The sequence below is a fragment of the Equus caballus genome, chromosome 2 (assembly GCF_041296265.1).
Source record: "Equus caballus isolate H_3958 breed thoroughbred chromosome 2, TB-T2T, whole genome shotgun sequence".
Taxonomy (NCBI): domain Eukaryota; kingdom Metazoa; phylum Chordata; class Mammalia; order Perissodactyla; family Equidae; genus Equus; species Equus caballus.
Genome location: NC_091685.1, coordinates 94,378,762 through 94,403,975, shown reverse-complemented (window position 1 = coordinate 94,403,975; position 25,214 = coordinate 94,378,762). Strand labels below are relative to the sequence as shown.

The following is a 25,214-nucleotide window of genomic DNA, read 5'->3' as shown; positions in this document are numbered from 1 at the left end:
ATAAAAAAAGCCATGTGTTTTGATTGCTAAGCTATAAATATATTTATTAGAATGTAGACTTATGTCTTTACCATGTTTTATTTTGTCATTAACAATTTTTATTTAGAACACACGCTGATTCTGCCAAATCCACCTCTTCTGAAACAGACTGCAATGATAACGTTCCTTCTCATAAAAACCCTGCTTCCTCCCAGAGCAAACATGGAGTAAATGGCTTTTTTCAGCAGCAAATGATGTATGACTCTCCACCACCTCGTGCTGCATCTGTTTCTGTAGACTCGAGCCTTTATAACCTGCCCAGGAGTTATTCCCACGATGTTTTACCAAAGGTGTCCCCATCGAGTACCGAAGCCGATGGAGAACTGTATGTTTTTAATACCCCATCCGGGACATCGAGCGTAGAGACTCAGATGAGGCATGTGTCTATTAGTTATGACATTCCTCCAACACCTGGTAATACTTACCAGATTCCACGAACATTTCCAGAAGGAACCTTGGGACAGACGTCAAAGCTAGACACTATTCCAGATATTCCTCCACCTCGGCCACCGAAACCACATCCGGCTCATGACCGATCTCCTGTGGAAACGTGCGGCGTCCCACGCACGGCCTCAGACACTGACAGTAGTCACTGTATCCCTATAGCAGGGGTGCCGCCATCTCGTAGCAATACCATCTCCACCGTGGATTTGAACAAGCTGCGAAAAGGTCAGCTCTAGTTGGCTTCTACTATGTTAGAGGTTAATGATAGAAAGTCTGTTTTTCTGACTATGTGTTCTTTTAAGCACACTATGATGTGAAATGAGAGTCCCTTTTTTTCTTCAGCCCCGCAGTTACTTACTCATGTAGTGAAGATATCAGAGTCTGAGTAGATCCCTGGATGGGTGTTTGTGTGTGCAACGTGTGCCTGGGTGCATGTTCTGCTGGAAGGGAGGAAAGAGTTGGCGTTTTCATCCCTGGAGAAGTATGGCCTTAGTATTACCTTCCTGCCTCAGGAAGCGTGCACCCATGTCTCCCACTTTCTGTATATCCTGGGCAGGTAGACCCTCTGATAGGGCAGAGGAGCAGGAAATGGACCAGCCACAAAGCCCCTCCGAGTCATACCTTTTCCTGTGTGTGTGCCATTATGGCCGCTTCTGTGTCACATCTGTTGGGCTCCGTTTCCTTCCTTCCTAGATAAGCAATTTTTATATTTTGTCTAACAGGTGATATTCAATTCAAGTCAAGCCATTCTGAGTTTTGTTTGCTTGGTTTTATTTATTTTTAAAGGTCTGAGTCTTCTCTCTATCCTTAACCATTTCACTTATTCCTATACCCTCTCACATATACTCATACTAGAGCCTGCCAAAAGTTACAGACCTCGAGAAGGGAAAAATCGAGTCCGCTTTATACTCTTGAGATTCTTCAAGTCCTAAAAACAGAAAGGCAAAGTTTAAAATGCACATACTCTAAAAACTGTGTGCTAATGTTTCTCTCTTTTGGGGTAGAGTTATCCAGCTGTCTTAGAGAAGAGAAAGATTTAAAACTTCATGAATAGTACTTGTACCAATACTTATTTAACCATTCAATACCAGTTTCCAACTCCCTTCTTGAAGTAGCTGTATAATCTGGTTGTAAGTTACTAACATATAAGTTAGGCCCAAGGTGGTGCAAAAGATGAGAAAATACAAGTATTTCTTTTCTCTATCTTTAGATAATTCATCTCATCACAGGCTTAGACATCCACTCACTGTCATGATCAGTTAACTGGTGCTCTTGGCATATGAGTGAGTGTCTGCATTCTCTAGTGGTTTAATGTGCCAATTCAAGATATTCTGTGAGCATCCTTTTTAAAATCTGTATGTCTGCATGTTCCTGTGTGCTTGTGTGTGAAGAAAGAGAATAGGTCAATCCTGATTACCCAGAGAACTGGGAAAGCTAGGAAGAAATGTTGATCGTTTGTTCTCTATTTTAGATGCTAGTTCTCAAGACTGCTATGATATCCCACGCACATTTCCAAGTGACAGATCTAGTTCACTTGAAGGCTTCCATAACCACTTTGTAAGTATAATTGACCTCGGCATCATCAACTGTATTTCATTGTCAAAATCTTCGTGCTTAGTGCCCTGAGACTAAATGAGATGTTGTAATAAAAGTCCCTTCACATCCATATGAATAGGTGTGACTTAAAATTGCGTTTTCCTGTTTGACAATAGTTTTGTTTATTAAAAGAAATGTGTGTGTGTTTTAGAAAATCAAAAATGTATTGACGGTGGGAAGTGTATCAAGTGAAGAACTGGATGAAAATTATGTCCCAATGAATCCCAACTCTCCGCCACGACAACATTCCAGCAGTTTTACGGAACCAATTCAGGAAGCAAACTATGTGCCAATGACCCCAGGGACGTTTGATTTTTCTTCATTTGGAATGCAAGTTCCCCCTCCTGCTCACATGGGCTTCAGGTCCAGCCCAAAGACCCCTCCCAGAAGACCAGTTCCTGTTGCAGACTGTGAACCACCCCCCGTGGATAGGAACCTCAAGCCAGACAGGAAAGGTAAGGGAAGCCTGGCATAGCAAAAGAGTCGGGGTTGCCAGTTTAGATCTGCGTTCAAGTGTCCTTAAATCCAAAACAGAATTGGGACTAGAAATTCAGGAGCATTTCATATTACCTTAGTTATCAACTTCTTTAAGTAAAGCAATATGGCTACTCATAGATTAATAATTATTATATGTTGATGCCCAGGTGAGATTTTTAAGTCTTCTGTCTCTGGAGCAGAAGTTACAAACCGAAATATTGAAAAGGATTGGCAGGCAAGAGGAGAGAATTAGGAGAAACTAGAATGCCCTTGCCCCATCTCAAAGGAGTAACAAACTGCTCCTTGGCTACAGTCCTTTGTTGACTTGTGAAAATAACATGGGCCTGTACAGGCAAATCTTCTGTTCTATCAAGAGAAGCCAGAAATTTCAGATTTTATATGTATTATCTTTTGATTTTTAAGTTCTGTCAGACAATTTAATTATTAAAAATATACATATATTGCAGACCAAACCAAACACTTCTGTGAGCTAGACATGGCCTTTGGCTGCTGTTTTGTCACCTCTTCTCCAGAGTATATAATGTCAAATCTGACCTGAGATGATTAATGCGCTGGGCATAATTCTTTAAGAACAGTGAGGTTGCTTGTATAATCTCTCCATTCTGTTCCTATAACAACTTCTTAAAAGTGATCCTGCCTTTGCTGGGGTATAAATAGATGCTTCTAGTCTATTCTTTCATACTGGCCTTCATAAGTAATGTTAAATTCTAAGGTAGCATGGTCTGTTAAGAACTCAGTGTGAAAGAACCTTTTGAGCCAAATTGGCAGTGGGCACCCAAGTTTGAGTGGTTAAATCCAGACAACTAGCTGTGTTGCAGCATGCTGATAGTGTGACTTAATCTCCACAACCAAAGAAGTTGGTATATTGGCTGTGTGGTGAGCGGCGCCATTTCTGGGCAGTTGAGCAGATTTGGAAAGTCTCATGCTATATTTAGCTTTTTAAGAGCATGTGATGTTTGTGTAAATTTCTCATTAACCTGGGCTTAGATCGTTATTCATTCTACTTGAGTGCCAGCTGTGAGGAACAGAGACTGAGACTCATTCTGAATGTCTTAAGAAAATGAGTTTTGTTTAGTTTTGCTTTTAAGTAAATAAGGCTACCCCTGTGCTGAAACGAGAAAGTTGTGTGGGACTGAGGCACGCTGGGGAGTGTCACTTTGTCCTGCTCTCTCTGCATTTCTGTCCTAAGGGAGGTCTTTGCATCTGCTTGGTTCTCTCTCACGTTCTTCTCTTCTGTTTAACTGCGTATCTTCTCCTTTACGTGGTTTCTGCTATCTGAGAGCTTTGGCCTGCAATGCCCCTTGGTGGCCTCGATTCTGCCTCGTGGCTCCTTTTTATGTGTCCTTATGTAGCCTCCACATCTGTTGCTAATCGCCTCGTTCATTACTTACTCACTTCAGATTGTGCAGAGAGAATTTGATTGGTCTCATTTGTCTTTTCACACCAGGCCACATGGTAGATTGTAGGCCAGCTCGTAGATTGGCTGCCATTGGGTCAAGTGCCCACCTTTGGTCTGACAGCTGCAAAGACAGTCATGTGTAACACCCACAGCCACCCAGACAACGCAGGCAGCAGGGCTGTAATCAGGGATGGTTATCTTAGAAAGGGTGTGAACGTCACTCTTTTTTTATTTGTTAACTTTTCCTTTTTTTTCTCTTTGTCCTTATTTGTCTTTACATCTATTGAGACATTATTAGTCATTTTCTTCTTTGCATGCAATATGCAAAAGTATGTTTGGACATGTATAGATTCAGAATTGAGTCCACAGATCGATGAAGGATTAAGATAACATGTATCGTGAACTCTTTGAAATATTGAAATACTCATTTTAATGCTAAACTGATTCTTTCCTTATTTTCCTGTAATTAGTGCACATTAGCAGTGAACCTCTACTTTTTAACCCCATACGTAACAGTTTTATATCTTGAGGTGTCCCAATAAATGTGGAGGTGACGTGGTTTAGGTGAGGGCACAAAGCCGAGTCCTCCCTGCTCTGGTCTCCTGCCTGCTCCATCCTCCCCTCGGGCTCTGCAGAACACAGTTTGGAAATTCTCCATATATTTCACAGTTAATGATTCCACATGGTCAGCATAATGCAGAATCAGAAAAGATCCCTATTTATATGTTAAAAAGTTTTAAGATCATAATGATATGCTTTTAGTATCATCTGTGTCTGACAGAGCTCATATACCTCATATATTATTTTATATATATATCATAATACTATGGCATCTATATGTATATCATATATATTACATATATGTATAATTATCCCTCCCCGTGTACATAGTAAAAGTACTATATATTCTAGTAGATAGAATATATAGTATTCTATGTATATATATATTATAGTAATATATTAATCTCTAGATTAATTGTCCTAGTCCTCTAAACCAACCTACAGTGACTTTACAGTGGAAGAGAACAAAGTAGGTTCTTGATTACTTCTGGAGATTGTGTTCAGTCTTTTAAAGATTAACAGAACTGATGAGAGACAGTCCTGAGCTCATTGGCCAGATAATTTATTTGGTATCTTTGCTTAGATACAAAATGAACTGAGAAAGCACCCAGAATAAAGTACCACATAGTTTTTAGCAAAATCGAGGAAAATAGATTTAGCAAAACAATAAAGAGGTTGCTAAAACCGTAGTAATAGAAAAAGCTTTTTGCTTTTTTTTCAGTACTATTCTGCTGTTTGAGTATATATGATACAAGAGAGGAGGCATGAGAAAATATTTGATATTACAGGGCAAACTTTGTCAACTCGCTTATAGCTATTCAAGAAAAACACATTTTAAAACTCAAATTCAGGACTTGGAGCAAAGTTTATCCATAAAAATGTAAACTGTAGGACAAATGTCTTATTTGGTCACGAAAATCTTCTCATTGTACATAGCATCAGATGAGTCGGTTTTAATTTCAAATTTTCTGACAGCAGATACGTGACTCAACCTATTATTCTAGTATTTCTTATTAACCAAACCTCATAATAAGCAATTCTAATCCTATCAAATATGACTTGATTGGTTTCAAAGGCCAGTGTAGCCAGTTCAACACCCAATATAACCGGTTTCTGTTATTGTCTTCTTTGGAAGGAGCTGTAATAAATGAGTAACATTCTCGTGTTGTTTATACCCCTAATTATAGATGTCAGCTGCTGTAGTTAGTTGTATAGATGAGTTTTTTGAATACTTCTGAGTAATTGAAGCTGCAGAAATACACGGATGTTCTAAACACTTGTGTTTACTGTATTTTCATGGACCCCTCGTCCATCACCCGACTTGTAGTAGCTATATTTTCACCCAAAGTATTTCTGTCACCATAGTATTTGTTTTGAACCAAGCTTTGTGTATATTACCAGAGGAGGAAAACATAATTTGCATGTATTTTATTAAATATTAGGAAAGCAGATGAGTCATTGGAAATGAAGGGCAAAATATGTTTTGATTGCTTTAATTGAAACTTTTATATTTTAATGGAAACAAAATTTTGTAAATATGGGAAGTTTCTGTAAGATATCTATTGTGGCTTCTCTTAAAGTAAGTCATTACATAAATCTACCATATGTCGGGCCAGCCCGGTGGCGCAGCGGTTAAGTGCCCACGTTCTGCTTCAGCGGCCCAGGGTTCACCGGGTAGGATCCCAGGTGCGGACGTGGCACGGCTTGGCAAAAGCCATGCTATGATAGGCGTCCCACGTATAAAGTAGAGGAAGATGGGCATGGATGTTAGCTCAGCGCCAGGCTTCCTCAGCAGAAAGAGGAGGATTGGCAGAAGTTAGCTCACGGCTAATCTTCCTCAAAAAAAAAAAAGTACTTTTATACTGTAATAAATGTTTGGAAGAAGAATGAATGATACCAGTAAATATAACTGGATTTTAATAAACAAGTCTGAAAGTTTGCATCTCAAGTCAGAGTTCTGGTTTGACATTAGTTTAAAGGAAATGAGTATGGAGTAAATTTTGATGGCATAGCCTTTACATGTGAGTTTTTTTCCACTAAATATTCTTGACCTTCCAATATAACTATCCTTATTATATTCCTCTTTATACAATGAGAACGTTAAAACAAGTGTAAAAGCTTTTTAGTATGCTACTTGCTATTATATTTTAGAATTAGCAGAGGATAATAATGTGAATTATTCTTTTTGTTTCTTGATTTTTGAGATGCCTACTGGAAATCTGTAAAGCTTTGGAAGAGTAAATAAATTAGGCTAAGTTAAACCTGTAATAATACGGAAAATAAGTTTTCCACTCTGAGTTGAATTTATGTAAGCAGTACCTATTAAAATAATACTGAATAGTGTGTGGACTTTTCAGAGGATTGCATCTGTTTATTCGAAACATGTCCTCATGTGACTGTCTTGACCATGGGATGACTTTTGAAACAAGATTCAGTTCCCTCTTAAAGGACAAACAAATATGACATTGATCAGATTAAACACCACCAGCTTTAAGAGAACTACAGTTCATCAACCTACCAGTGATAGGATATTCCCTTTGCTAGGTCTTGGGTCTCCAAAAACAAGGAAGAAAAGGTGGCTTTCCTCAAGAAGCTCACTGGCCAGTGGAGAAAGTAGAAAAGTAAACACATTATCATAATTAGCGTGGAAGGGGCTGTGGTTGAGGTAAGCTCTTGGCGCTATGAGCTAAGCTCCCCTGAGGAAAGTCTGAGAGGGCGAGCGGCAATTAATGATGGCAGAGGAGGGGGATGGCAGAGGATCTTCTAGTCAAGAATAAACAGCATGCCCAGATCCTTTAAAAAGAGCAGGGAAGGGACTGGCTCAGAGTTGTGAGTGGGAGGGAAGGAATAAGGAAGGGAAAGCAGGAGGAGAGTATGAATGGAGAACAACGTCAAACACCTTGCAGGGCCTGACCCTGAAGGCATTATAATCCATGCTAATGAGTTTGGGCATTATTCTGAGGACACCATTTAAGAGTTTTATGCAGGCCAGTAATCATCAGGTTGGCTTCTAGAAAGCTCTTTCTAAGATGTAAGGGTATGATAGAAAAAAAAAAAAACCTGGATGCTTTAATGTAAAATGTTAAAAATCACACTTTTTTCAGCAGCTTCCTCAGAGAGTGCTTTGCCCAGTTTTCCAAATCTGGGGTTCTTGAAGCGTTGGTTTAGAGATGATCGAACGGGAAAGGCAGAACCAAAGTCCCTTTTTCTCCTTTCTCTCCTCATAAGTAAAACTGAGCTGTCATTTGGGTATGACTTTCATTTCTGTCTGGAACATAAGTGTCAAATTGAGTTTGGAAGGACATAAAGAAATAAACGTAACAAAATGCCTGAGTGACTCAGTGCAATTCAGCACACCATTTCCACCTTACAACTTTTGTCCTAAAATCAACCTGAATCTTTGCATGGAGTAGAAAATACATGTACATTTTACAAAAGCAGTTTAAAAATCTCACTTAATACAATATTTTTCTATTAAGAAAGCCAGGGAGTGCCCCTGAGAGTACTTGAGAGATGGCATTGGTTTGGAGGAGAGATGGTCAGTTAGGTGTCAAGTATCGGAAGGATAATTGGAAGTGACCTGTCAGACAATTGAAGTATGGCACAAAATCATAACGAGGTAAATTTCACAGTCACGTGACCTTGGTGATTTAACCACAAACACAGATAAGATGCCAAAGGTGAAAAGTTGAGAAATGCCAAGAGCGACCACAGGTAGATAACCACACTGAAAAATCAGGAGGGGCGGCTGAGAGCTAACGACAGTGGGTCTTTCAGAAGAGGAGGAGAACATGCTGAGTAAGCCCCAGCAGACCAGAAGGAGTTCTAAAAGCAGTTTGCAATTGTTAAACATCACATCACTCCTGTGTCAGCCATCCGTGGCATTCAGGCAGATGTGAGATCTCAAACTGAACTGAGGAGTTCAAAGGTGAACTCTGAACACTGATTTCCTAAGGTTCTCTTTTCCCTGAAGGGAGAGAGAGAGGTAAGGTAGTGTGCTACATGGCACAGGAGCGCACTACACCAGCAGGGTGAGGCTAGAGGAAGCCTTCCTGTGGCCTCTGATTAATGTTGTAACCTGAGCAAGTCTCTTAACCTCTTCTGTTTCTAGGAGTTTCTGATCCATAAAACTAAGAACTGGATTTGGTCTAAAAGGGCCTTTCAACTGTAAAATAAACGTATTTTTCTATAGTAAAACCTACCCTCTGCCTCTTACTTTTTTTTGAGAGGAAGTACACTATTTTGAGGAGTTTAAAAAGCTGACATCCTCCTTTGTTTTAGAAGAGTGCCCTGTGTTGTGGGCCCTGAATAGATCAGCCTTAGGGTAGGAGCATGGCCCCACATTTTAGCAGTCACATTTTAAGCTAGGCCTGCCTCATTTCTGAATAAACTCAATGGATTAACTGTCTGACTTAGAAAATTAGAGAATCTTTGCTTTTTCTTTCTTATAACTTAGAGAATCACATTTTAAGAAATTTGTAGATTTGGGTAAAATGCTAGATATCAGCATTTCATCAGCAAAGATTTTGTCATCTCATAGATGTCAACAACTTTGTAAATTCCAGGAAAAAAGAAAATTTGGTGACACTGAGAATAGTGTGGCTTAAATTACTGATTCAAATGATATTGCTACTCTTGGCATCCGGGCTTCTCATGGGGAAAGTGTCTGAGACCAGCTGCTGGGTGTTGACCTTGTACTTCTGATAGACTTTGAGCAGTGCTTGTATGTGGCAGAGATTGAATGAAAAGAAAATGATGGCCACCGAATTAAGGCTTTCACATACTTAAATTGAAGCTAGACAATCAGCACTTCGAGAATCTAGACATCTTATCTTTGCCAAGTGATGCCACCAGGCAGCCACTAAGTATCCATGGGAAACAAGTGTTGGTCTTGTTTTTGATCTTGGATTAGTGAACATTGTAACATTCTCCTGCTTCTCTAGAGGGACTTTGGTCATGAGGTGAAAGAACAGTCTGATTAAGGTTTTTAAAACATCTCCATCAAATTAAGAAAGTAATATTGTAGGGAAGTAGGCCTTGGGGCTTTCTTATGAGACACCAACCTTCAAAGAAAAGATGTAAGTGAGATCTGACTGAGGGGTTGTTTTCTAAGACATGTTAGAAATTCTAACAGCTAACATGGCACGTGTTTTTCCTCCCTTCCCCAAAATAAAGATAACAACTAACCAGGCTGGTTATCCCACTTTAGCCCTACCATCTTTTATAACACTTTGCTTATTACAGTGTTGCATGCAGCTTCCTCCTCTCCCTTGTACTGAGCATGAATGATATGTAACAAGATTGAAATATTCTCCACAAACAAACTTTTGTTTATGCTTTTGAGATGTAACATTTCTGCTCAGGGCTCTGTTGCTTTTTTACAGAATCCATTTTTCCAGTTAAAAAGTAACGTTATATTAAGAGAGTCTTCTTTTTACCAATTAGGTCAGAGTCCTAAAATTTTAAGACCCAAACCCCATGGTTTAGAGCGAACTGATTCACAAACCATAGGTGACTTTGCTACAAGAAGAAAGGGTATGTACTTTAGCATCGCATGCTGGATGGGGCGTTGGGAATTTATTTATTTTATGATGTTTTTTCTTAAAAAGTAAAGGAGAAGAGTCTTAAGTACTACTGTTGTTGTAAATGGAGCTTCCCAGCACGTTATTTCTAAAGTGAATGCTTCCCATAATCCACGAGTGTACTTGTTATGCCATTAACAGCAGCATGTTAAATATTTGATAATATGTGATATTGAGTCTTGTCCTTTTGCATTATTCTTTTAACCTTTTAGATATCAATACATTGTTTTCTTTAAGCTTGTTTGTGAGCTGCTTGTGAGTTCCAGTTGTCCCCTGTATTTATGTATAATGTATGTGTCTGTTCTGAGACAATACAGATCATTTCCATGGATTAATTATTTTATGCCATTACTTAGAATTTGACACTAAACTGCTGTTAGCCTTTGGGTTTCAAAAAAAGTGAAACATAAAGAAATACTTTCAGTTGGCACACTATTCTGTATATGTCCATTTTAAGTGTATAGATGAGCAAAATTATTTTAACTCGAGCTTAAATCAGTCTAGCCTTCACAAGATCACATTGAGCTTTTTGTATTTGAGTTGACAAAAATGCCTAGTTATAAGCCTCAGTGAATCTAGATAATCCTTTAAAATGACTACCTATGTTACAATTTGTTGGTAATTTTAACATAGTTGATTAAAATTACACATATATGGACAAAGACTAGGAGGAAACCTGGAAAAATAAAAACAAATTTTTTAGAGTGGTAGGGTGAAATGTAACTAAAATATTTACCTAATGTATTTAAATAGTCTCCTAAAATATAGTTAATATTAACAAATAATATTGTTTCAGTACTTTGCATGTTTCATAAATTTCTGAAAAATGTCTGTCTTGACTTTAAGAAAAGGGCTGAGTGCTCTGTGGTTATGTGCTAGCATAATAATTACTGCAATCATGAGGTAAATAAGTAAAGACCACTATTAAATAAAACTAATAAAATATTAGCATTTATTTCTTTTTATTTCATTTGGTAAAGGATATTGTTGGTTAAATTAAGCTAAAAATTTGAGGTAATTGTTTTCTCAGAACTGAATTTAAATCTAAAGCTATAAGTATTGCTTTGTTTTTTTGTTTCCAGACTTGGCATGAATTAATTTAAAAGATTTGATCGTTAATTCTTTTTTTCCGGTTTTTGGTGTCAGCGAAGTTTTGCACTTAATACTTTCTGTACATGATTTCACGTGTAGTAGTATAACTCATGCTCCAATGTAGAAGAGTAGGAACGTCTTTACATAGATTAAATCTCCATATTTGAGGATTAAACTAGTGAGAAAAATGAAATAAGGAAATGAAAAGTGTAAATCAAGTAATCGTAAAGGAATTGGGTCCTATTACCCTTTCTCATTTACTTTATATTCATAAAATATTTGCTTAAATTTAAGAAGCAACATGTTGTAATAGAGCTTTAGACTTTGAGTCAGCAATCATGAAACAGCATCTGATCTAGCTTTCGCCCCTGATTATTTAGCTGTGTAACCTTGGGCAAATCACATAACACCCATGGACCTCATTTCCTGTGTGAAATTTGCTGGTCTTAGGTGAACTCTGGCAATAACACATAAATAGAGATATAAAGAGAGGATCTTGTTTTGTTTTCCAAATTTCTGTATGCTGAAATCTCTTTCTCTCTCTTTTATTTCAGCCAAGCCAGCACCTTTAGAAATAAAACCTTTGCCAGAATGGGAAGAATTACAAGCCCCAGTTAGATCTCCCATCACTAGGAGTTTTGCTCGAGAGTAAGTCTTTAAAATACGTAGGTTGATGGTTCGTCGTAATGGAAAATGTCTGCAACATTGGCTCCCAAAGGATGATTTGAGGACCACCCCCCCCTTTGGGGTTCTGTGAAGTCAGACTATTTTCATTAAGATACTAAAATGTCCTTTGCCTTTTTCCACTCTCTCATGAGGGTACACTGGAGTTTTCCAGAGGCTACATAATATTTGATGATATTGTTGTGACAGCTAATGGAATGTGTATTTGTATGCTCTTGTGTTTTTAAAAAATGTTCTTTTGTTTGTAATAGTGAATATCAATAGATATAACCCATACAAATAAAGTTCCTTGGGGTTCTCAATAATTTTTAAGAGCGTTAAGAATTCATGAGGCTAGAAATTTCTGAGAACTACTGATATTGAAAATATGGTAGTTTCTTGTGGGGATTATTTAATCAAGATTTATTTAAATGTATATAGAGAAATGAAAAGAATATACAAAGTCGCAAACCTGTGCTGAATATGTGTTCATGTTTTATGTATATATATAGTTAGGTTTTTTTTAATAGTAATTCTTAAATCTTCCTTTTTATATCTGTGACTTTCTATTTATCCCTCAAATCACTAGCAATACTTTTTTGTAACTTGATGCCCAAAAATATACTCTTACAATATAGCTGTGCATATTAATTGTGCATTTAAATGTGTACAATAAATGGTTTTATAATAAATCTGTATAATAAATGTAAACGTAAATGAATATTTCTGAAAGTGTGAACTATCATTTTTATTTTGAAAGTGATTTTAGAAGTTTTCGTCAAGGCTTATGTTTGTGATGATCATTTCTGTAATTAGCTCCTCTAGGTTTCCCATGTCCCCCCGGCCAGATTCAGTGCACAGCACAACTTCGAGCAGTGACTCGCACGACAGTGAAGAGAATTATGTTCCCATGAACCCAAACCTGTCCAGTGAAGACTCGGTATGTGAAGTCATTTTAACTTCTCTCTTCCTGAGCAGCCTTTCTAAATCGTTCATGCTAGAACCTTTCTTCCAGTCTATACATTATACCCTTAATCTTTCTTTATATACTTAACGAAAAAGGATAAAAGACAGCTTTTTTAAATGCTTTTTAAAAATAGTTTCACAAAGTCTAAGACCAACGAGGAGTCAAAGTGTAATATCAATATTTATAAAGTAGATATAAATTAGTCAAAAATCATAAAAGTTTTCCAGTTACATTTCTTTTAGGATGTACTTGATTTTTGTTTTTTGTGGTTCTTTTTTTTTCTTGAGACAGATTAGCCCTGAGCTAACTGCTGCCAATCCTCCTCTTTTTGCTGAGGAAGACTGGCCCTGAGCTAACATCTGAGCCCATCTTCCTCTACTTTATATGTGGGACACCTGCCACAGCATGGCTTGCCAAGCGGTGCCATGTCTGCACCTAGGATCCGAACCAGTTAACCCCGGGCCACCACAGTGGAATGTGCACACTTAACCACTGTGCCACTGGGCCGGCCCCGATGTACTTGATTTTTGAAACTACTCAAGAAAACCTTTTATACTGAAAGCATTTTATAATGCAGTTCTCCAGGCCCACTTCAGGGCCCTCTCATGGTGAAATGATCATATACAGATATTTTGGTAGTCTTTCAATAATACACCCTTAGATAAGGCTTAACGATTAAAGAAGATCTGTTACAATCCTAATTTATTTCAGACTAGCTATGTTACCACAAGGCACAAGAATTTTATAATAGTAGCAAGTGTTATGTTTCCCAGAAATCAGGTGGTTGCCAGAAAATACTTCAGATGTTTAAGAATGCAAGCCAATTTTAATTTCTTAAAATATTTTGCTTTTGCTTTTCCTTGAATCAGATTCAGTGCTTGCTCTGTTATTTGTGTTTTGGTAGATAAGTGTATCGGTTAGGATGAGATTCAGCCTCTGAGTAACAGAAAATAAACAAATTAGCAGTGACCTAAGATAGACCTTTCTTTCCCTTTCCATGGAAAAGTCCAGAGACAGGCAGACCGCGGTGGTTGTGGCAGCACTGTGCTACAGAGCCCTCAGGGATTCCGGCCCTTCCGGCTCTCCAGTGTGCTGTTCCCATAGAACAAATTGATGCTCCAGCCAACAGATTCCCATTCCAAGCTGCAGAGTGGAGGAAAGGGAGAAGAAGAAAGGGGGGCAGCCTGACTGCCACACAGAGAAGGTTCTCAGAGCTGCCATATACGGACTCTTGACCAGAACTTAGTCTCTGTGGCCACGTGGAAGGGGCTGGAAAATGTAGCCTTTGTTCTGAGGGACAGTGGGCCTGGCTAAAAATCCCATTCACTTGGGAGGAGGAGAGAAGATATTGGGGCACGACCAGGGGGAATCTGCCAGGACAAGCAAATATCTGATGTCAACATTTAGAACGAGTAACATTTTAGTGGCTTTATTTTTCTTAAAACAGTCCTATTTAGAGGTTTAAAATATAAAGTCTAATTCTATCAATGACTTCATTTGACATCTTTGATGGACTTTAGGCAAAAACCAGTTCAGGGAACAAAACTAAGAGATTTGAAAAGCTTTATTTGGTGCTTAAACTAATTTACCCTTAAAAATATTATTAAATTTATAAAGTGTTCAAAAATGAATAAGATAATTTAAAATATTTATGTCAACCCTGACTTAGAATGCAAACTCTATCAATAATGTTTTCACTAATTTTTCATGGCAGGGCAATTTTTATTAATTGACTTCTGGTTTTGAAGTCACTATTTTTTAACTTGATGAGTGGTGTTTTATTATTTTTTTTATTTTTCCTTTTTCTCCTCAAAGCCCCCCAGTACATAGCTGTATATTTTTTAGTTGTGGGTCCTTCTGGTTGTGGCATGTGGGATGACGCTTGTGGCATGTGGGACGACGCCACCTCAGCATGGCTTGATGAGCGGTGCCACGTCCGCGCCCAGGATTCAAACTGACGAAACCCTGGGCCTCTGAAGCGGAGCGCGCGAACTTATCCACTCAGCCATGGGGCCAGACCCCGTGTTTTATTATTTTTATTAACTTATTTTTTTTCCTCGTTACAGTAAATAGTCTCTAGTAAGATTCTGAGTAAATCTTCATGCTATATCGGCGTATATATTGTCATCAATTTTCGTCTTTAGGTGGTTGGATAAATTTTTTTTATTACAAAAGTAATTATTTTCTGAGATACTAAAGTCTGTCCTTTTGCCGAAAATAGTAAATAACCATAAAAACTTTGGAAAAGACATGTTATAGGAAAGTTTGAACATATGATTTGTCGTAAGTGTTAGGTGAAGGGAAAAGACTAGAAAGAAGAAGATTACAATCAGAAAGTCAAAGGAAATAAAAATATAAAATTGTTCTTTCATGCTTTATAACATTAAGCCAGAACAGTATTTTTACCTGCCACTAGAGGTGTCTAAATAACCACCAGCTGGTGAATTTCGAAAGTACTTAGATCCTAAGTGTTAGAAATAAGCAAAAATGTCCCAGGTGAAAATATCCATCTGTCGTTGACAGTAGAAAAGTCAACTCTGCCATGTCTCTCTCCTCATGCTACCAGCTGCAAGAGCTCATCATAGTCCACACAGCTCTTCCTTACAAAAGAATGTGACAAGTATACCAATATTTCCCACGCCTCTTGGAACTTAGTGTATTAATGGAATACCATAGAAATTCATAAGATCTATTGTGTGCTTGGATTGATGAAGTCAGTAAAAAAGTAGTCTTAGAGAAATTGAGACAGGATCTGATCCAGTCTGGTTTATACATACCTTGAAGATTAAATTCTATCCAGTGCAATTTTGAAGCATGATATATTTCCTATCCTGGTGACCATGGAGCAGACGGTGGCTAATGAAACAGTGAACTGCTGATGCTCCCTGCTCATTTATACAGACATCCAAAGTCAGACATTCGTGAAGTGAAACTTTAATGTGACCCCTGAAATTCGAGTGACAGGTCATCATTACTAAAGACATAAATATAGTTAGATAGCAATAACATGTTATGTAACAACAAAAATATGTTCAGTAATTTTACATATTTTGAAAGAATTTTAGAAGAACAAAGCACTAGTGTATTTTTTTTTTTTAATTCACAGAACGCAAATAATAACTCCTGGAATCTTACTGTTTTTCTAAACTGTTTTGGGAAAACATTGGGTTAAAGCTAGAACACGGAGACAGTCTGTTCCCAGCTGAGATTAGATCAAGAGCAAATAGACTTCCTCGTAGGGGCACAAATTTTAACAATACTTAAAGATGAAAAAAGTTCCAGTTCTAGTAATAATTAGACAGAAAACAGTTTAACTAGCAATTCCGAGAAATTCTCTTTAGGAGCAACTTTTTGAGATTAAATGTGTACGTCGTATAAACTCACAGATTCCTTTTATAGCCTTGCAATACTATGAACAATTCTAGGCATTTCCAGTTAGGGAAATTCCAGCTATAGGTTCTTTCGTTGGTCACATTTGAATACAAAATTTTACACGCACACACATAACACTGCTGCTTGATTTTTTTTGTGAGAATGAAATATGGAGTCATTCAGAGAATAAATTTTAGTTTCTTCATGAATTAGAAAAAAAATGGGGGAGGAGAAAGGCTATTTGTACTAGTTAAGCACCAAGACTTGCTTACATTTTTTATGCCCTACATGTTATTTCAATACTTTTTTAATGTTTTGTTAGCAGTAGTTGATAAGTTTGGTTTAAAAATCTGTTGCTATAGATAGGGCCATCACACTCAGTTGTGCAGGTTGTTTACTGCATAAATACACTGCATACAGTATCTGGTATGTACAGTAGGCTACACACGTACTGCATTTGTGAGTTTGTGCAATCCAGACCATGTCCCGCTCACAAACCTGTGGGCCCTGGCACAGAGCTGTGTCGCCCCAGAGGAAGGAGCCCCTTTTTCTAATTCACAAAAATGTTTCATACGGGCTCTCAGCAGCCCTGCTTACAAATGAGGGAATAAACTCAATATTTTTCTAGCAATTGTCCTTTCCTGAAATCAGTTTCCTCTGTTAAACCTGAGTAAAAAGAAGTGGCGTAGCAATGTAAAGAATCAACAGAACCAGTTTATGCGGTTTCCAAATTGTTTTGTTCATCATGACAAGTATAAATTAAGTTCATTACGTGATTATGGCTTTCTTCAAAAGTTTGCGATAGCCTGTGAACATTAATATCTACATGACAGAGGACACAAGGGTGAAAGTCCCTAATAAATATATAGTCTTGTCTAGGAGAAGTCAGCAACATTTCTAGATGAGGTGAAAAGCAGCAAGGCCTGGAAACAAGCCATTTGTTGGAGCACATTTAGGAGATTGTCACAATTAGGGTAGAGGGTGTATGTGGGGACATAAGTTCCTGTTGTCCTTTCCTTTTTATTTAGCGTTGATCTTCAAGTTCCGAGGAAGCTATTCTTCCTTTTTCTGGCCCCAAGCTGTTTCGTTCTTGTTGTTTATTGCTGTCCTTCATCTTCCTTTTTTCTTCTCTCTTTTTTAGACAACAGTCCTTCTATCGTGCAGGTTCTATTAGGGACAGAACGGATAAAGCTAAGAGAAGACAGGAAATTAAGTGGTAAAAACTCCAGACCGTTGAAACAAAATAGACTTTGCCAATAGAGATTATTCATAGCCTTTACTCAAACTACTTATTCCAAACTAATTTTATTGTGAAAGCCTTTAAATAAAATATAGAACTTCTTTAAAACTTTAACTTGAAAGCAAGGAATATAAGGATCCTGTAGTTAACAAATGTAATTGAGAGAGCATTTTAATAGTATTCAAGTTGAGCCATCGCAACCAACTGTAGCTTGATGTCCCAGTCTTAGTTCGAACCAAGTTTGACTTTTGAAACTGCTTTTAGCTTGCTCTAAGCTGTTTCAGTCAATTTTTTGAATATTACTTATATCCCCCCATCCCAAAAGATCATTTAATTTCTAAGCAGACTTTTCTTCAAGCTGTGTCCTCTTGAAATAAATATTTAGGCTCCAGTAGACAGCAAATGAGAGAAACAGTATGTCTTGCGAATGCTTGACAGTTGATTTTGTTGTTTTCTACTTTCAGAATCTTTTTGGCAGTAACAGTCTCGATGGAGGAAGCAGTCCTATGATCAAGCCCAAAGGAGACAAGCAAGTGGAATACCTAGACCTAGATTTAGATTCCGGGAAATCCACGCCACCACGTAAGGTAAGTGAAACCTCATCCTGTAAATACGATTAGCTCACATTTTAAACCTGAAGAATCATATCTCCCTTGGGAGAATTTTATTAGTGTGTTTAATTTAAATTTAATAAAATCTGTTACTTAATGCTGTTTTGTAAATCACAAGTAACAACGTTATGGAAACCAGTAAATTAGTTTTTTCCTTTCTAATAGTATGGAAGTTACACGCTTTCCATTCTTTCAACAGTTCCCATTGAAATGCTTACTTAACAAACGCTAACATTAATCATTGTCTTCACTCGCTTTCCAGTGTTAGCTCAAAATTACTGCCCTTCTGACCTATGTGCTCTTTTTGTCCAAAATTGTAGGTTTTTCCTTTTGTTAACCCCACAAGTTGAACATTAGTAGTATTCTTATTCTACAGTGTTTGTTTACATTTTCCTTCATGTTTGCCAACTTCTTTTGTTATCATTCCTTGTCTCTGAGACCTTCCTTCTGTAATCATTTTCCTTCCTCCTGAAATGCATCCTTGAGAAGATCCTTTTGTGGAGGTCTGTTAGTGGCAAATTCTTACACTTTTTGTTGAACTGAAATGTCTTTAATTTGCCCGCATCCTTGAAAAAGAGTTTTTTTGAGTTCACAATTCTTGATTGACAGTAAGCTTCTCTCAACACATAGAAGAAACTGTTTGCTATCATTGGCTTCCATCGTTCCTGTTGGAAAGATGCTGTTGGTCTAATTGCAGTTCCTTTGCAGGTAGTCTGTCTTTCCTGTTTGGCTGGTGCTAAGAGCTTTTCTGCATCTTGGTGTTCTGCAGGTTCACTACAATGTGTCTAGACATCTAGACATAGATTTCTTTTTGTTTATCCTGCTTGGTAGAAGTTGTGCTGTCTTTATTTCTGGATTCTTTTTTTTAATTCTAGAAAAGTCTCAGTGGATATCTTTCTAAATATTGCTTTTCCTCTTTTTATTCTCTTCTTTGAGGTTTCTGATTAGACATTAGTTAGAACATCTCATTCTATTTTCTGAACTACTTCTTCTCCCTTTTTTTGGTGAGGAAGATTGGCTCTAACATCTGTTGCCAATCTTCCTCTTTTTGCTCAGGAAAGATTGTCACTGAGCTAACATCTGTGCCAATCTTGTCTATTTTTCGTATTTGGGATGCCACCACAGCATGGCTTGATGAGTGGTGTGTAGGTCTGCCCCCGGGATCCAAACCCACACACCCCAGGCCACCAAAGAAGAGCACTGAACCACTACACCACTGGGCCAGAGCCTGTTTTCCGTACTTCTTATCACTCTTTCATATTTTCTATCCTCTTGTCTCTTTGTGCTTGCTTGGATAATTTCTTAAGATACTATTTATGCAATAATTTCAATATCTGAAGTCCTTGGAGGTCGGAATCTGTGTTTATTATTCTGCTAACTCACATTCTTGATGGCTCATTTCCTTGTGTGTTTTATACATTTTTGTTGTGAATTCATTTTGCTGAGCGTGTTTGTGGGAATCCTGCAGACCTAAATTTCCTTCAGAAAGGATTTGCATTTGCTCCTGCTAGGAAGTGGGCTGTGCTACCACCCTAGGACCACCTCAGTTCCCTTCAGGGGTCCTTAACGTAACAGGATAGTCTCAGGTTCGACATGGCCTCCCTCCCAGGGCCTTCTGATTGCATTGCTGAGAGTGGCATTCTTCCTAAAGACAATACTGCCCTTAGCGTTTAGCAGCTCTCTGCTCCCTCTGTTCCCCTCATGCCTTGGGTATTGCCCACACTTTCTAGTGAGCCCAGCAGTGTGTTAATAATGATGTCTGTTTTAAGTTAGCTGCTATCTAGTTGTGTTCTAGGAGTTATCAGGGCCCATCAGTCTATGCAGTTTGCCATTCTTCAAATACTGCTTTTCAAAAAACATGTCTTAGCTCTGAAAGTAAACACTGATACATATGCTCAGGACTTGAAAAAGTCAAGCTTAAGCTGAAAGCTGGAGGGAGAAGCCAGTTGTGCATCTTAAGATGAACCGGGTGTCTGCTATCCCTATTTTATAAGAATTTCATCTGTGATGGGAACATTAGTTTGAATTCTCGTATATAATAATTTTAAATTTAAGGGGAAAACAGCGTATAGTTAAGAGAGAAACAATATTGTTAAATTGAGGTAATGTTACTTTATTGTGTGACCAAGCAGAATTTTGAGAATTATTCACAGTCCATATGTATCTACATGAAACTGAAATTCAGTTTTAAGACTGAATCACTCAGAAGCACTCCTTTATATGTGGGACTTTATGAGGTTTTCTCTTTGCTTTTTAGCAAAAGAGCAGTGGCTCAGGCAGCAGCGTAGCAGATGAGAGAGTGGATTATGTTGTGGTTGACCAACAGAAGACCCTGGCTCTGAAGAGCACCCGGGAAGCCTGGACAGACGGCAGACAGTCCACAGAGTCGGAAACGCCAACCAAGAGTGTGAAATGAAAATATTGCCTGCCATCTCTGAACACAGGAGAACTGAATTGTAAAGATAAATCTTGTTTGACTGAAGATGATTTGACACTTCTACTCTAGGTAGATCCTCAGACGAGTAGAGTTGAAGTCAAAGGACCCTCCAGACGTAATCAAGCAACTCTGACTGTAAATGGTGCTTTGTGGTATCTGAACAATTCATAACATGTAAATAATGTGGGAAAATAGTATTGTTTAGCTCCCAGAGAAACATTTGTTTTATAGTTAACACACTTGTAGTATTACTGTATTTATGCACTTTTTCATTTAAAGCATTGGTTTGGGTATTCCCAAATGTACTTAACATAATTCCTTTGGGAGTTCTTGTTTGTCCTCACACTACTCTGATAACATTATTAAGTTAACTGAGCTACTTTTAGATTGGGAAATTGCTCTTTAAACTGCAGTCTAACAACATTAAAATGAGAAGTAGATTCACAGTTTACCTTTCTACCTGAAACTTCAGGTGGGTGGTAACCATTAGCCTACAACTAGAGAGTATAGTTGGACTCAGCATTCATTGCCTTCCAAAGGGCTGGGGGCAGTGTATGTACTGGTGTCAGGCCCTAGTTCTCTGATTCATGTACATTTAGTTTGCATTGGTGGATCTGTATCATATTTTGTTAATTCCAGTGTTTTTGGCTCAATGAATGAGGATTCTGCCAGGTGAGATCTTGCACCTTGGAAAGACTGAATAATTATACTCTCAAGTAAGCCTACAAAACTGATGGCATAGGGTGATATTTGCTGTCACACTTATTAACATGTATGAAACTTTACATTACTTGCAGAAGATAGATTATATAATGAATCAGGTACGTACCAGGCACTGATGTGCTAATACACTGATCAGGTTTAGACATGGAGCTTTAGCTGTGTTCCTGTTAGTCCTAATATTGGTTTCCAGTTTGGAATTAATGAAACAGTGAACATTCACTGTTAGTTATAGCAACATACTGTGATTTTTAATTAGACAGCAATTCAGATTTATTACTCTCAGAATGAAATTTAATCTTTTGACACCATAGTGCCCTATGATTTTTTTTTAACTTTACTTAATATTCTTCTTGGCCTTATATTTAAATCCCTATGCAATTAATATTTTATATCTGCCTTTGTTAAATAAAATAGATGTTATATAAATGATTCTCATATGTAGCACCTATTGCTTTTCCAGTAAAAGAACTAAGGATTTTGTACTGTGATTTATATTCACTGCCCCAATTCAAGAAATGTTGGCGCCTTGCTATAATGTGAAATCTTAGAGCCATGGACCTCTTCCAACCAGATTTCTGAAACCACCAGAGGAATCATGGTTCTGGCTCATGTATAACGTGGTCCTGTGACGTGGATATCAAGACCACAAATTATATATAGTGAGGCTACAATTGTATTGATCTGTCTTGGCTTTGCAATGTAATTTAGAAAGCAGGTATAGTAGTTTGTTTGTTTGTTTGTTTGTTAACTACATACAATCTCTTATGTGTTGATTTGAGACTTAACAGTTTTGGGAGGGGGCATAGAGATAGGAGTGCCCGCAGCTGAGGCATGGCTTCCTCATTCTGACCTCTACCTGTTGCCTGACTCGACAGATGTGCCCTGATTTCTGGCCTCTTGGCCATAGTACTGTGCCTAATCAACGTCATGGGTTTATTTTCCCATTCCACGAACTAAAAATGTTCATAACAAGATGAATTGTAGACTCGTAACATTTGATGCTTTTAAATGTTTGCTTCTTTTTAAACAAAAACTAAAACCCAAAAGTGAATTTTGAGGTTGATTTTTAAATAAAAAAGATTGTTTGAGTTCGGTGTGTGCAAGCTGTTTTATAATGAAACCACAAAATCTGAAATCATTGAAATGTGCCTAAACTATCAAAACGCACAAGCCAGTTGATGTGTGAAGATACTAATTGTGTTATGTGGAGGACACACATATTTTGAGATTTAAAACACAACAATAAATATATTACTAATTCAAAAATAGAAATCTTCTTTAAAGCTGCCTATCAGAAGAGTCTAAGGCAATTATGAATTTTTTAGTGTAATTTCTCCTTAATTTTTTACGTTATTTTTTAAGACATACAACTCTCTAGTTTATAGAAAATTTTCCCATTATGCAGAGTAATTTAAGAATTGAAATGTATTTGGCAGTTTACTTGAAAACAAAATCACATTGAACATTATTGACAAATTAAAAGACAGTTTCTTATAGAGCAGTATTTTCTAAACATGTTTTAGCACTAAAATCTTTTTTAAATGAAATTTTGTGTAACTCCAATACATAAAGCCTGAAAAGTCCATTTTATCAGTATAAATGTATTTTGAGTTCACATTTGTGTTTACTTATCTTAATCCATTACTAAGAATAAAATTTCTGAATAACACAAATGTGAAATTGAGGTTATAGATAGTTGCCAAAAAACCTCAGCAGCCAATTTATTTCTATACCTTGTTTTATTTGCATACTATCAAGAAAATTGTGATTCACACAAACATAAGTAAGTGCAAATAATAAGGGTTTTAAACCCACATCTCAGGAGGCTCTTTAATTAGAGATAACTGAAGTTGTATTCTAAGGTTCATACAAAAATAAATTATCCTGGTAGTAGAAGTTAATACATAATTAGTCTCCAGTATGATAAAATAGGCGTATGTGACTCATTAGAATGTGCATTTTTATTGTTTTATTTAAAATAATGCACTTATAAAAATGAAATTTGAGTCAAACTCTTTTAATACCCCAGTCACCTTCAAGAAGCTGAGTTTTGGCCAGACATCAGTTGAAAACCACTGATTAAGCGTGTGACAGTTACGTTATAAATCAGAAGTCTTTCTCCCACATGTTTGATGTTCTCTGCCTTTTATTCCTTGTTTTGAAAAACTAAAATTTTATGAAGGTTTGAATACCAAAGTACAGTTCTGCTTTCAAAAATCAAAATTCAAACTTGAATAATTTAAGCTATTTGACCCACAGAAGGTAGTAAGCTACAAAAGATTGTTTTTATCTAAACTCTAGTTTATACATTTTCATCTTTATTTTTGTCAATATATATAAGCTACTGTGAGCATTTTAGAGAATTCCATAAAGGTACTATGAGTGTGTGTGTGTATATAGCATTGTATTTAATCATAAACTAATTTGATATAGAAATACTGCTATACTGGTACATTAAGGTCATAAGTCATAATTTCTTTTGGACTCTTTTTACATTTAACTAATGGGCGTCACTATCTCCATATTCATAAATGCATTTAAACTGGAAATTGAACACCAGTGTTTGTTTGGGTTTTTTTTTCTACTAGTGGGAAATTGTCTGCTTTCCCCTTTTAGTGAAAACAGTATTTTTTATATTTTGTTAAAATGTTAGCTACTTTATGCCTGTACACTATACCATAGACATTGATCATAATTCTTGGATAGTCCCAAACACTCTTAGTGCCTCTTTATGTGGCCCATTGAAATATTGGTATTAGTATCTTGAATGAATACAAAGCCTTTAGAATTTTAGAAACAATGCAGTGGGCATCCTTCCTGTTCCTCTCTTTGGGTCATTTTGGTAGGTCTTGTCCTCCATTGTCAGGTAAGCAATCAGGCCAATGACAGGGATTGTACATACGACCAAATCGAGTGGATGCACAGAGAGAGAGAGATATGCTAGAATAAGAATTATTGTCAATAGCATTGGATATGTTATTTGTAAATCTGTATATAATTTAAAATACTGACAACTATGAGATGAAAAGCCATGGTGTAAATGAACATTGTAGACATCGTGGACTTGATGTGATGAGAAATCGCTTGTCAGGTTGTGGAGGTAATTGGTTTTAGTCTGACAAAATATGTTTGTATACTACTACAGCTTGAAATAGTTTGTCTTCTCTTCCATAGACTTATCTTTAAGTTCAGTATAATGTCTGTTATGAATTTTACAAAATATTTAGTCAAGCCATTACCACAGTTTCTGCTTCTTTTACTTAAAGAGAGAAGGTTTTGTGTGAGTTCTCGTAACCTAAATTGATTGTTGATGATCATCCCAAATTTCAACAGCAAAATCTTATGTCTAAATTTATTTCTCCCCTCTTGCACATTTTCTTTTGTAAAGATCCAATTGTAGATATTTTCTGCTACCAAATAAAACTTTTCAAACAATTTGGTTTCAAGACCTCAAGTAGTTGATTTGGATACTGAGCTTGTGCACCAATAAGGACATATGTATTGATATTTCTGACCCTTCTTCAGAGTCTGTCTCTAAATCAAAAACCCAGTTCTGCAATAAACAGTGCTGCCAGTCTTCCCAGTCCTACTTTTATAGGATCACTCATTTTCTGCAACAAGGCTCTCACTAAGTCGTGCTAGAATAGCATAGTCAGGCTCTCACTAAATAGGAAAAGCTTCTGAGACTGTTGCCATATGCACACACCCTTGTTATTCCTTCATCTAGTTCGCACTGCCACCATTTTGTTGAGTAAAAGGCCAATAAATAAGGGGCTGTCTGCAACCTTTACCATCAGAAAATACGTTTTATACATAAAGCATGACTTGGGAAATGGTAACTGGCTGGGCTTTTTCATTTCTATGAGAGTTTTCAAACATCTCCGGTACTTCATAAAACCTTAGGAATTACTGTCAGTCAGTCCTTTAGCCCACTCAGCCCAGCGTTTTACAACTCTTGACTCACATTAAATCATATTTCGGAAGTTTAGG

The 25,214-nt window shown here is 37.2% G+C and overlaps 1 protein-coding gene across 27 annotated transcripts in view; it reads left to right on the top strand.

Annotated features, from left to right (window-relative positions):
* Nucleotides 1-24,659, top strand: part of GAB1 (GRB2 associated binding protein 1) — a 118,538-nt gene extending 93,879 nt beyond the window's left edge. For 9 of the 27 annotated variants that reach the window (XM_070258142.1, XM_070258148.1, XM_070258048.1 and 6 more), the window contains exons 4-10: nucleotides 107-708; nucleotides 1,955-2,040; nucleotides 2,231-2,534; nucleotides 11,766-11,859; nucleotides 12,691-12,814; nucleotides 17,918-18,040; nucleotides 20,322-22,312. In XM_070258142.1, the coding sequence (XP_070114243.1) occupies nucleotides 107-708; nucleotides 1,955-2,040; nucleotides 2,231-2,534; nucleotides 11,766-11,859; nucleotides 12,691-12,814; nucleotides 17,918-18,040; nucleotides 20,322-20,480 (1,492 nt within the window). In that variant the 3' untranslated portion in view covers nucleotides 20,481-22,312. Of the gene's footprint in view, nucleotides 1-106; nucleotides 709-1,954; nucleotides 2,041-2,230; nucleotides 2,535-9,982; nucleotides 10,073-11,765; nucleotides 11,860-12,690; nucleotides 12,815-17,917; nucleotides 18,041-20,321 lie in introns of all 27 variants that reach the window. The other 18 variants (XM_023636494.2, XM_023636493.2, XM_005607919.4 and 15 more) reach the window with 3 other exon arrangements.
* The last annotated feature ends 555 nt before the right edge of the window (nucleotides 24,660-25,214 follow it).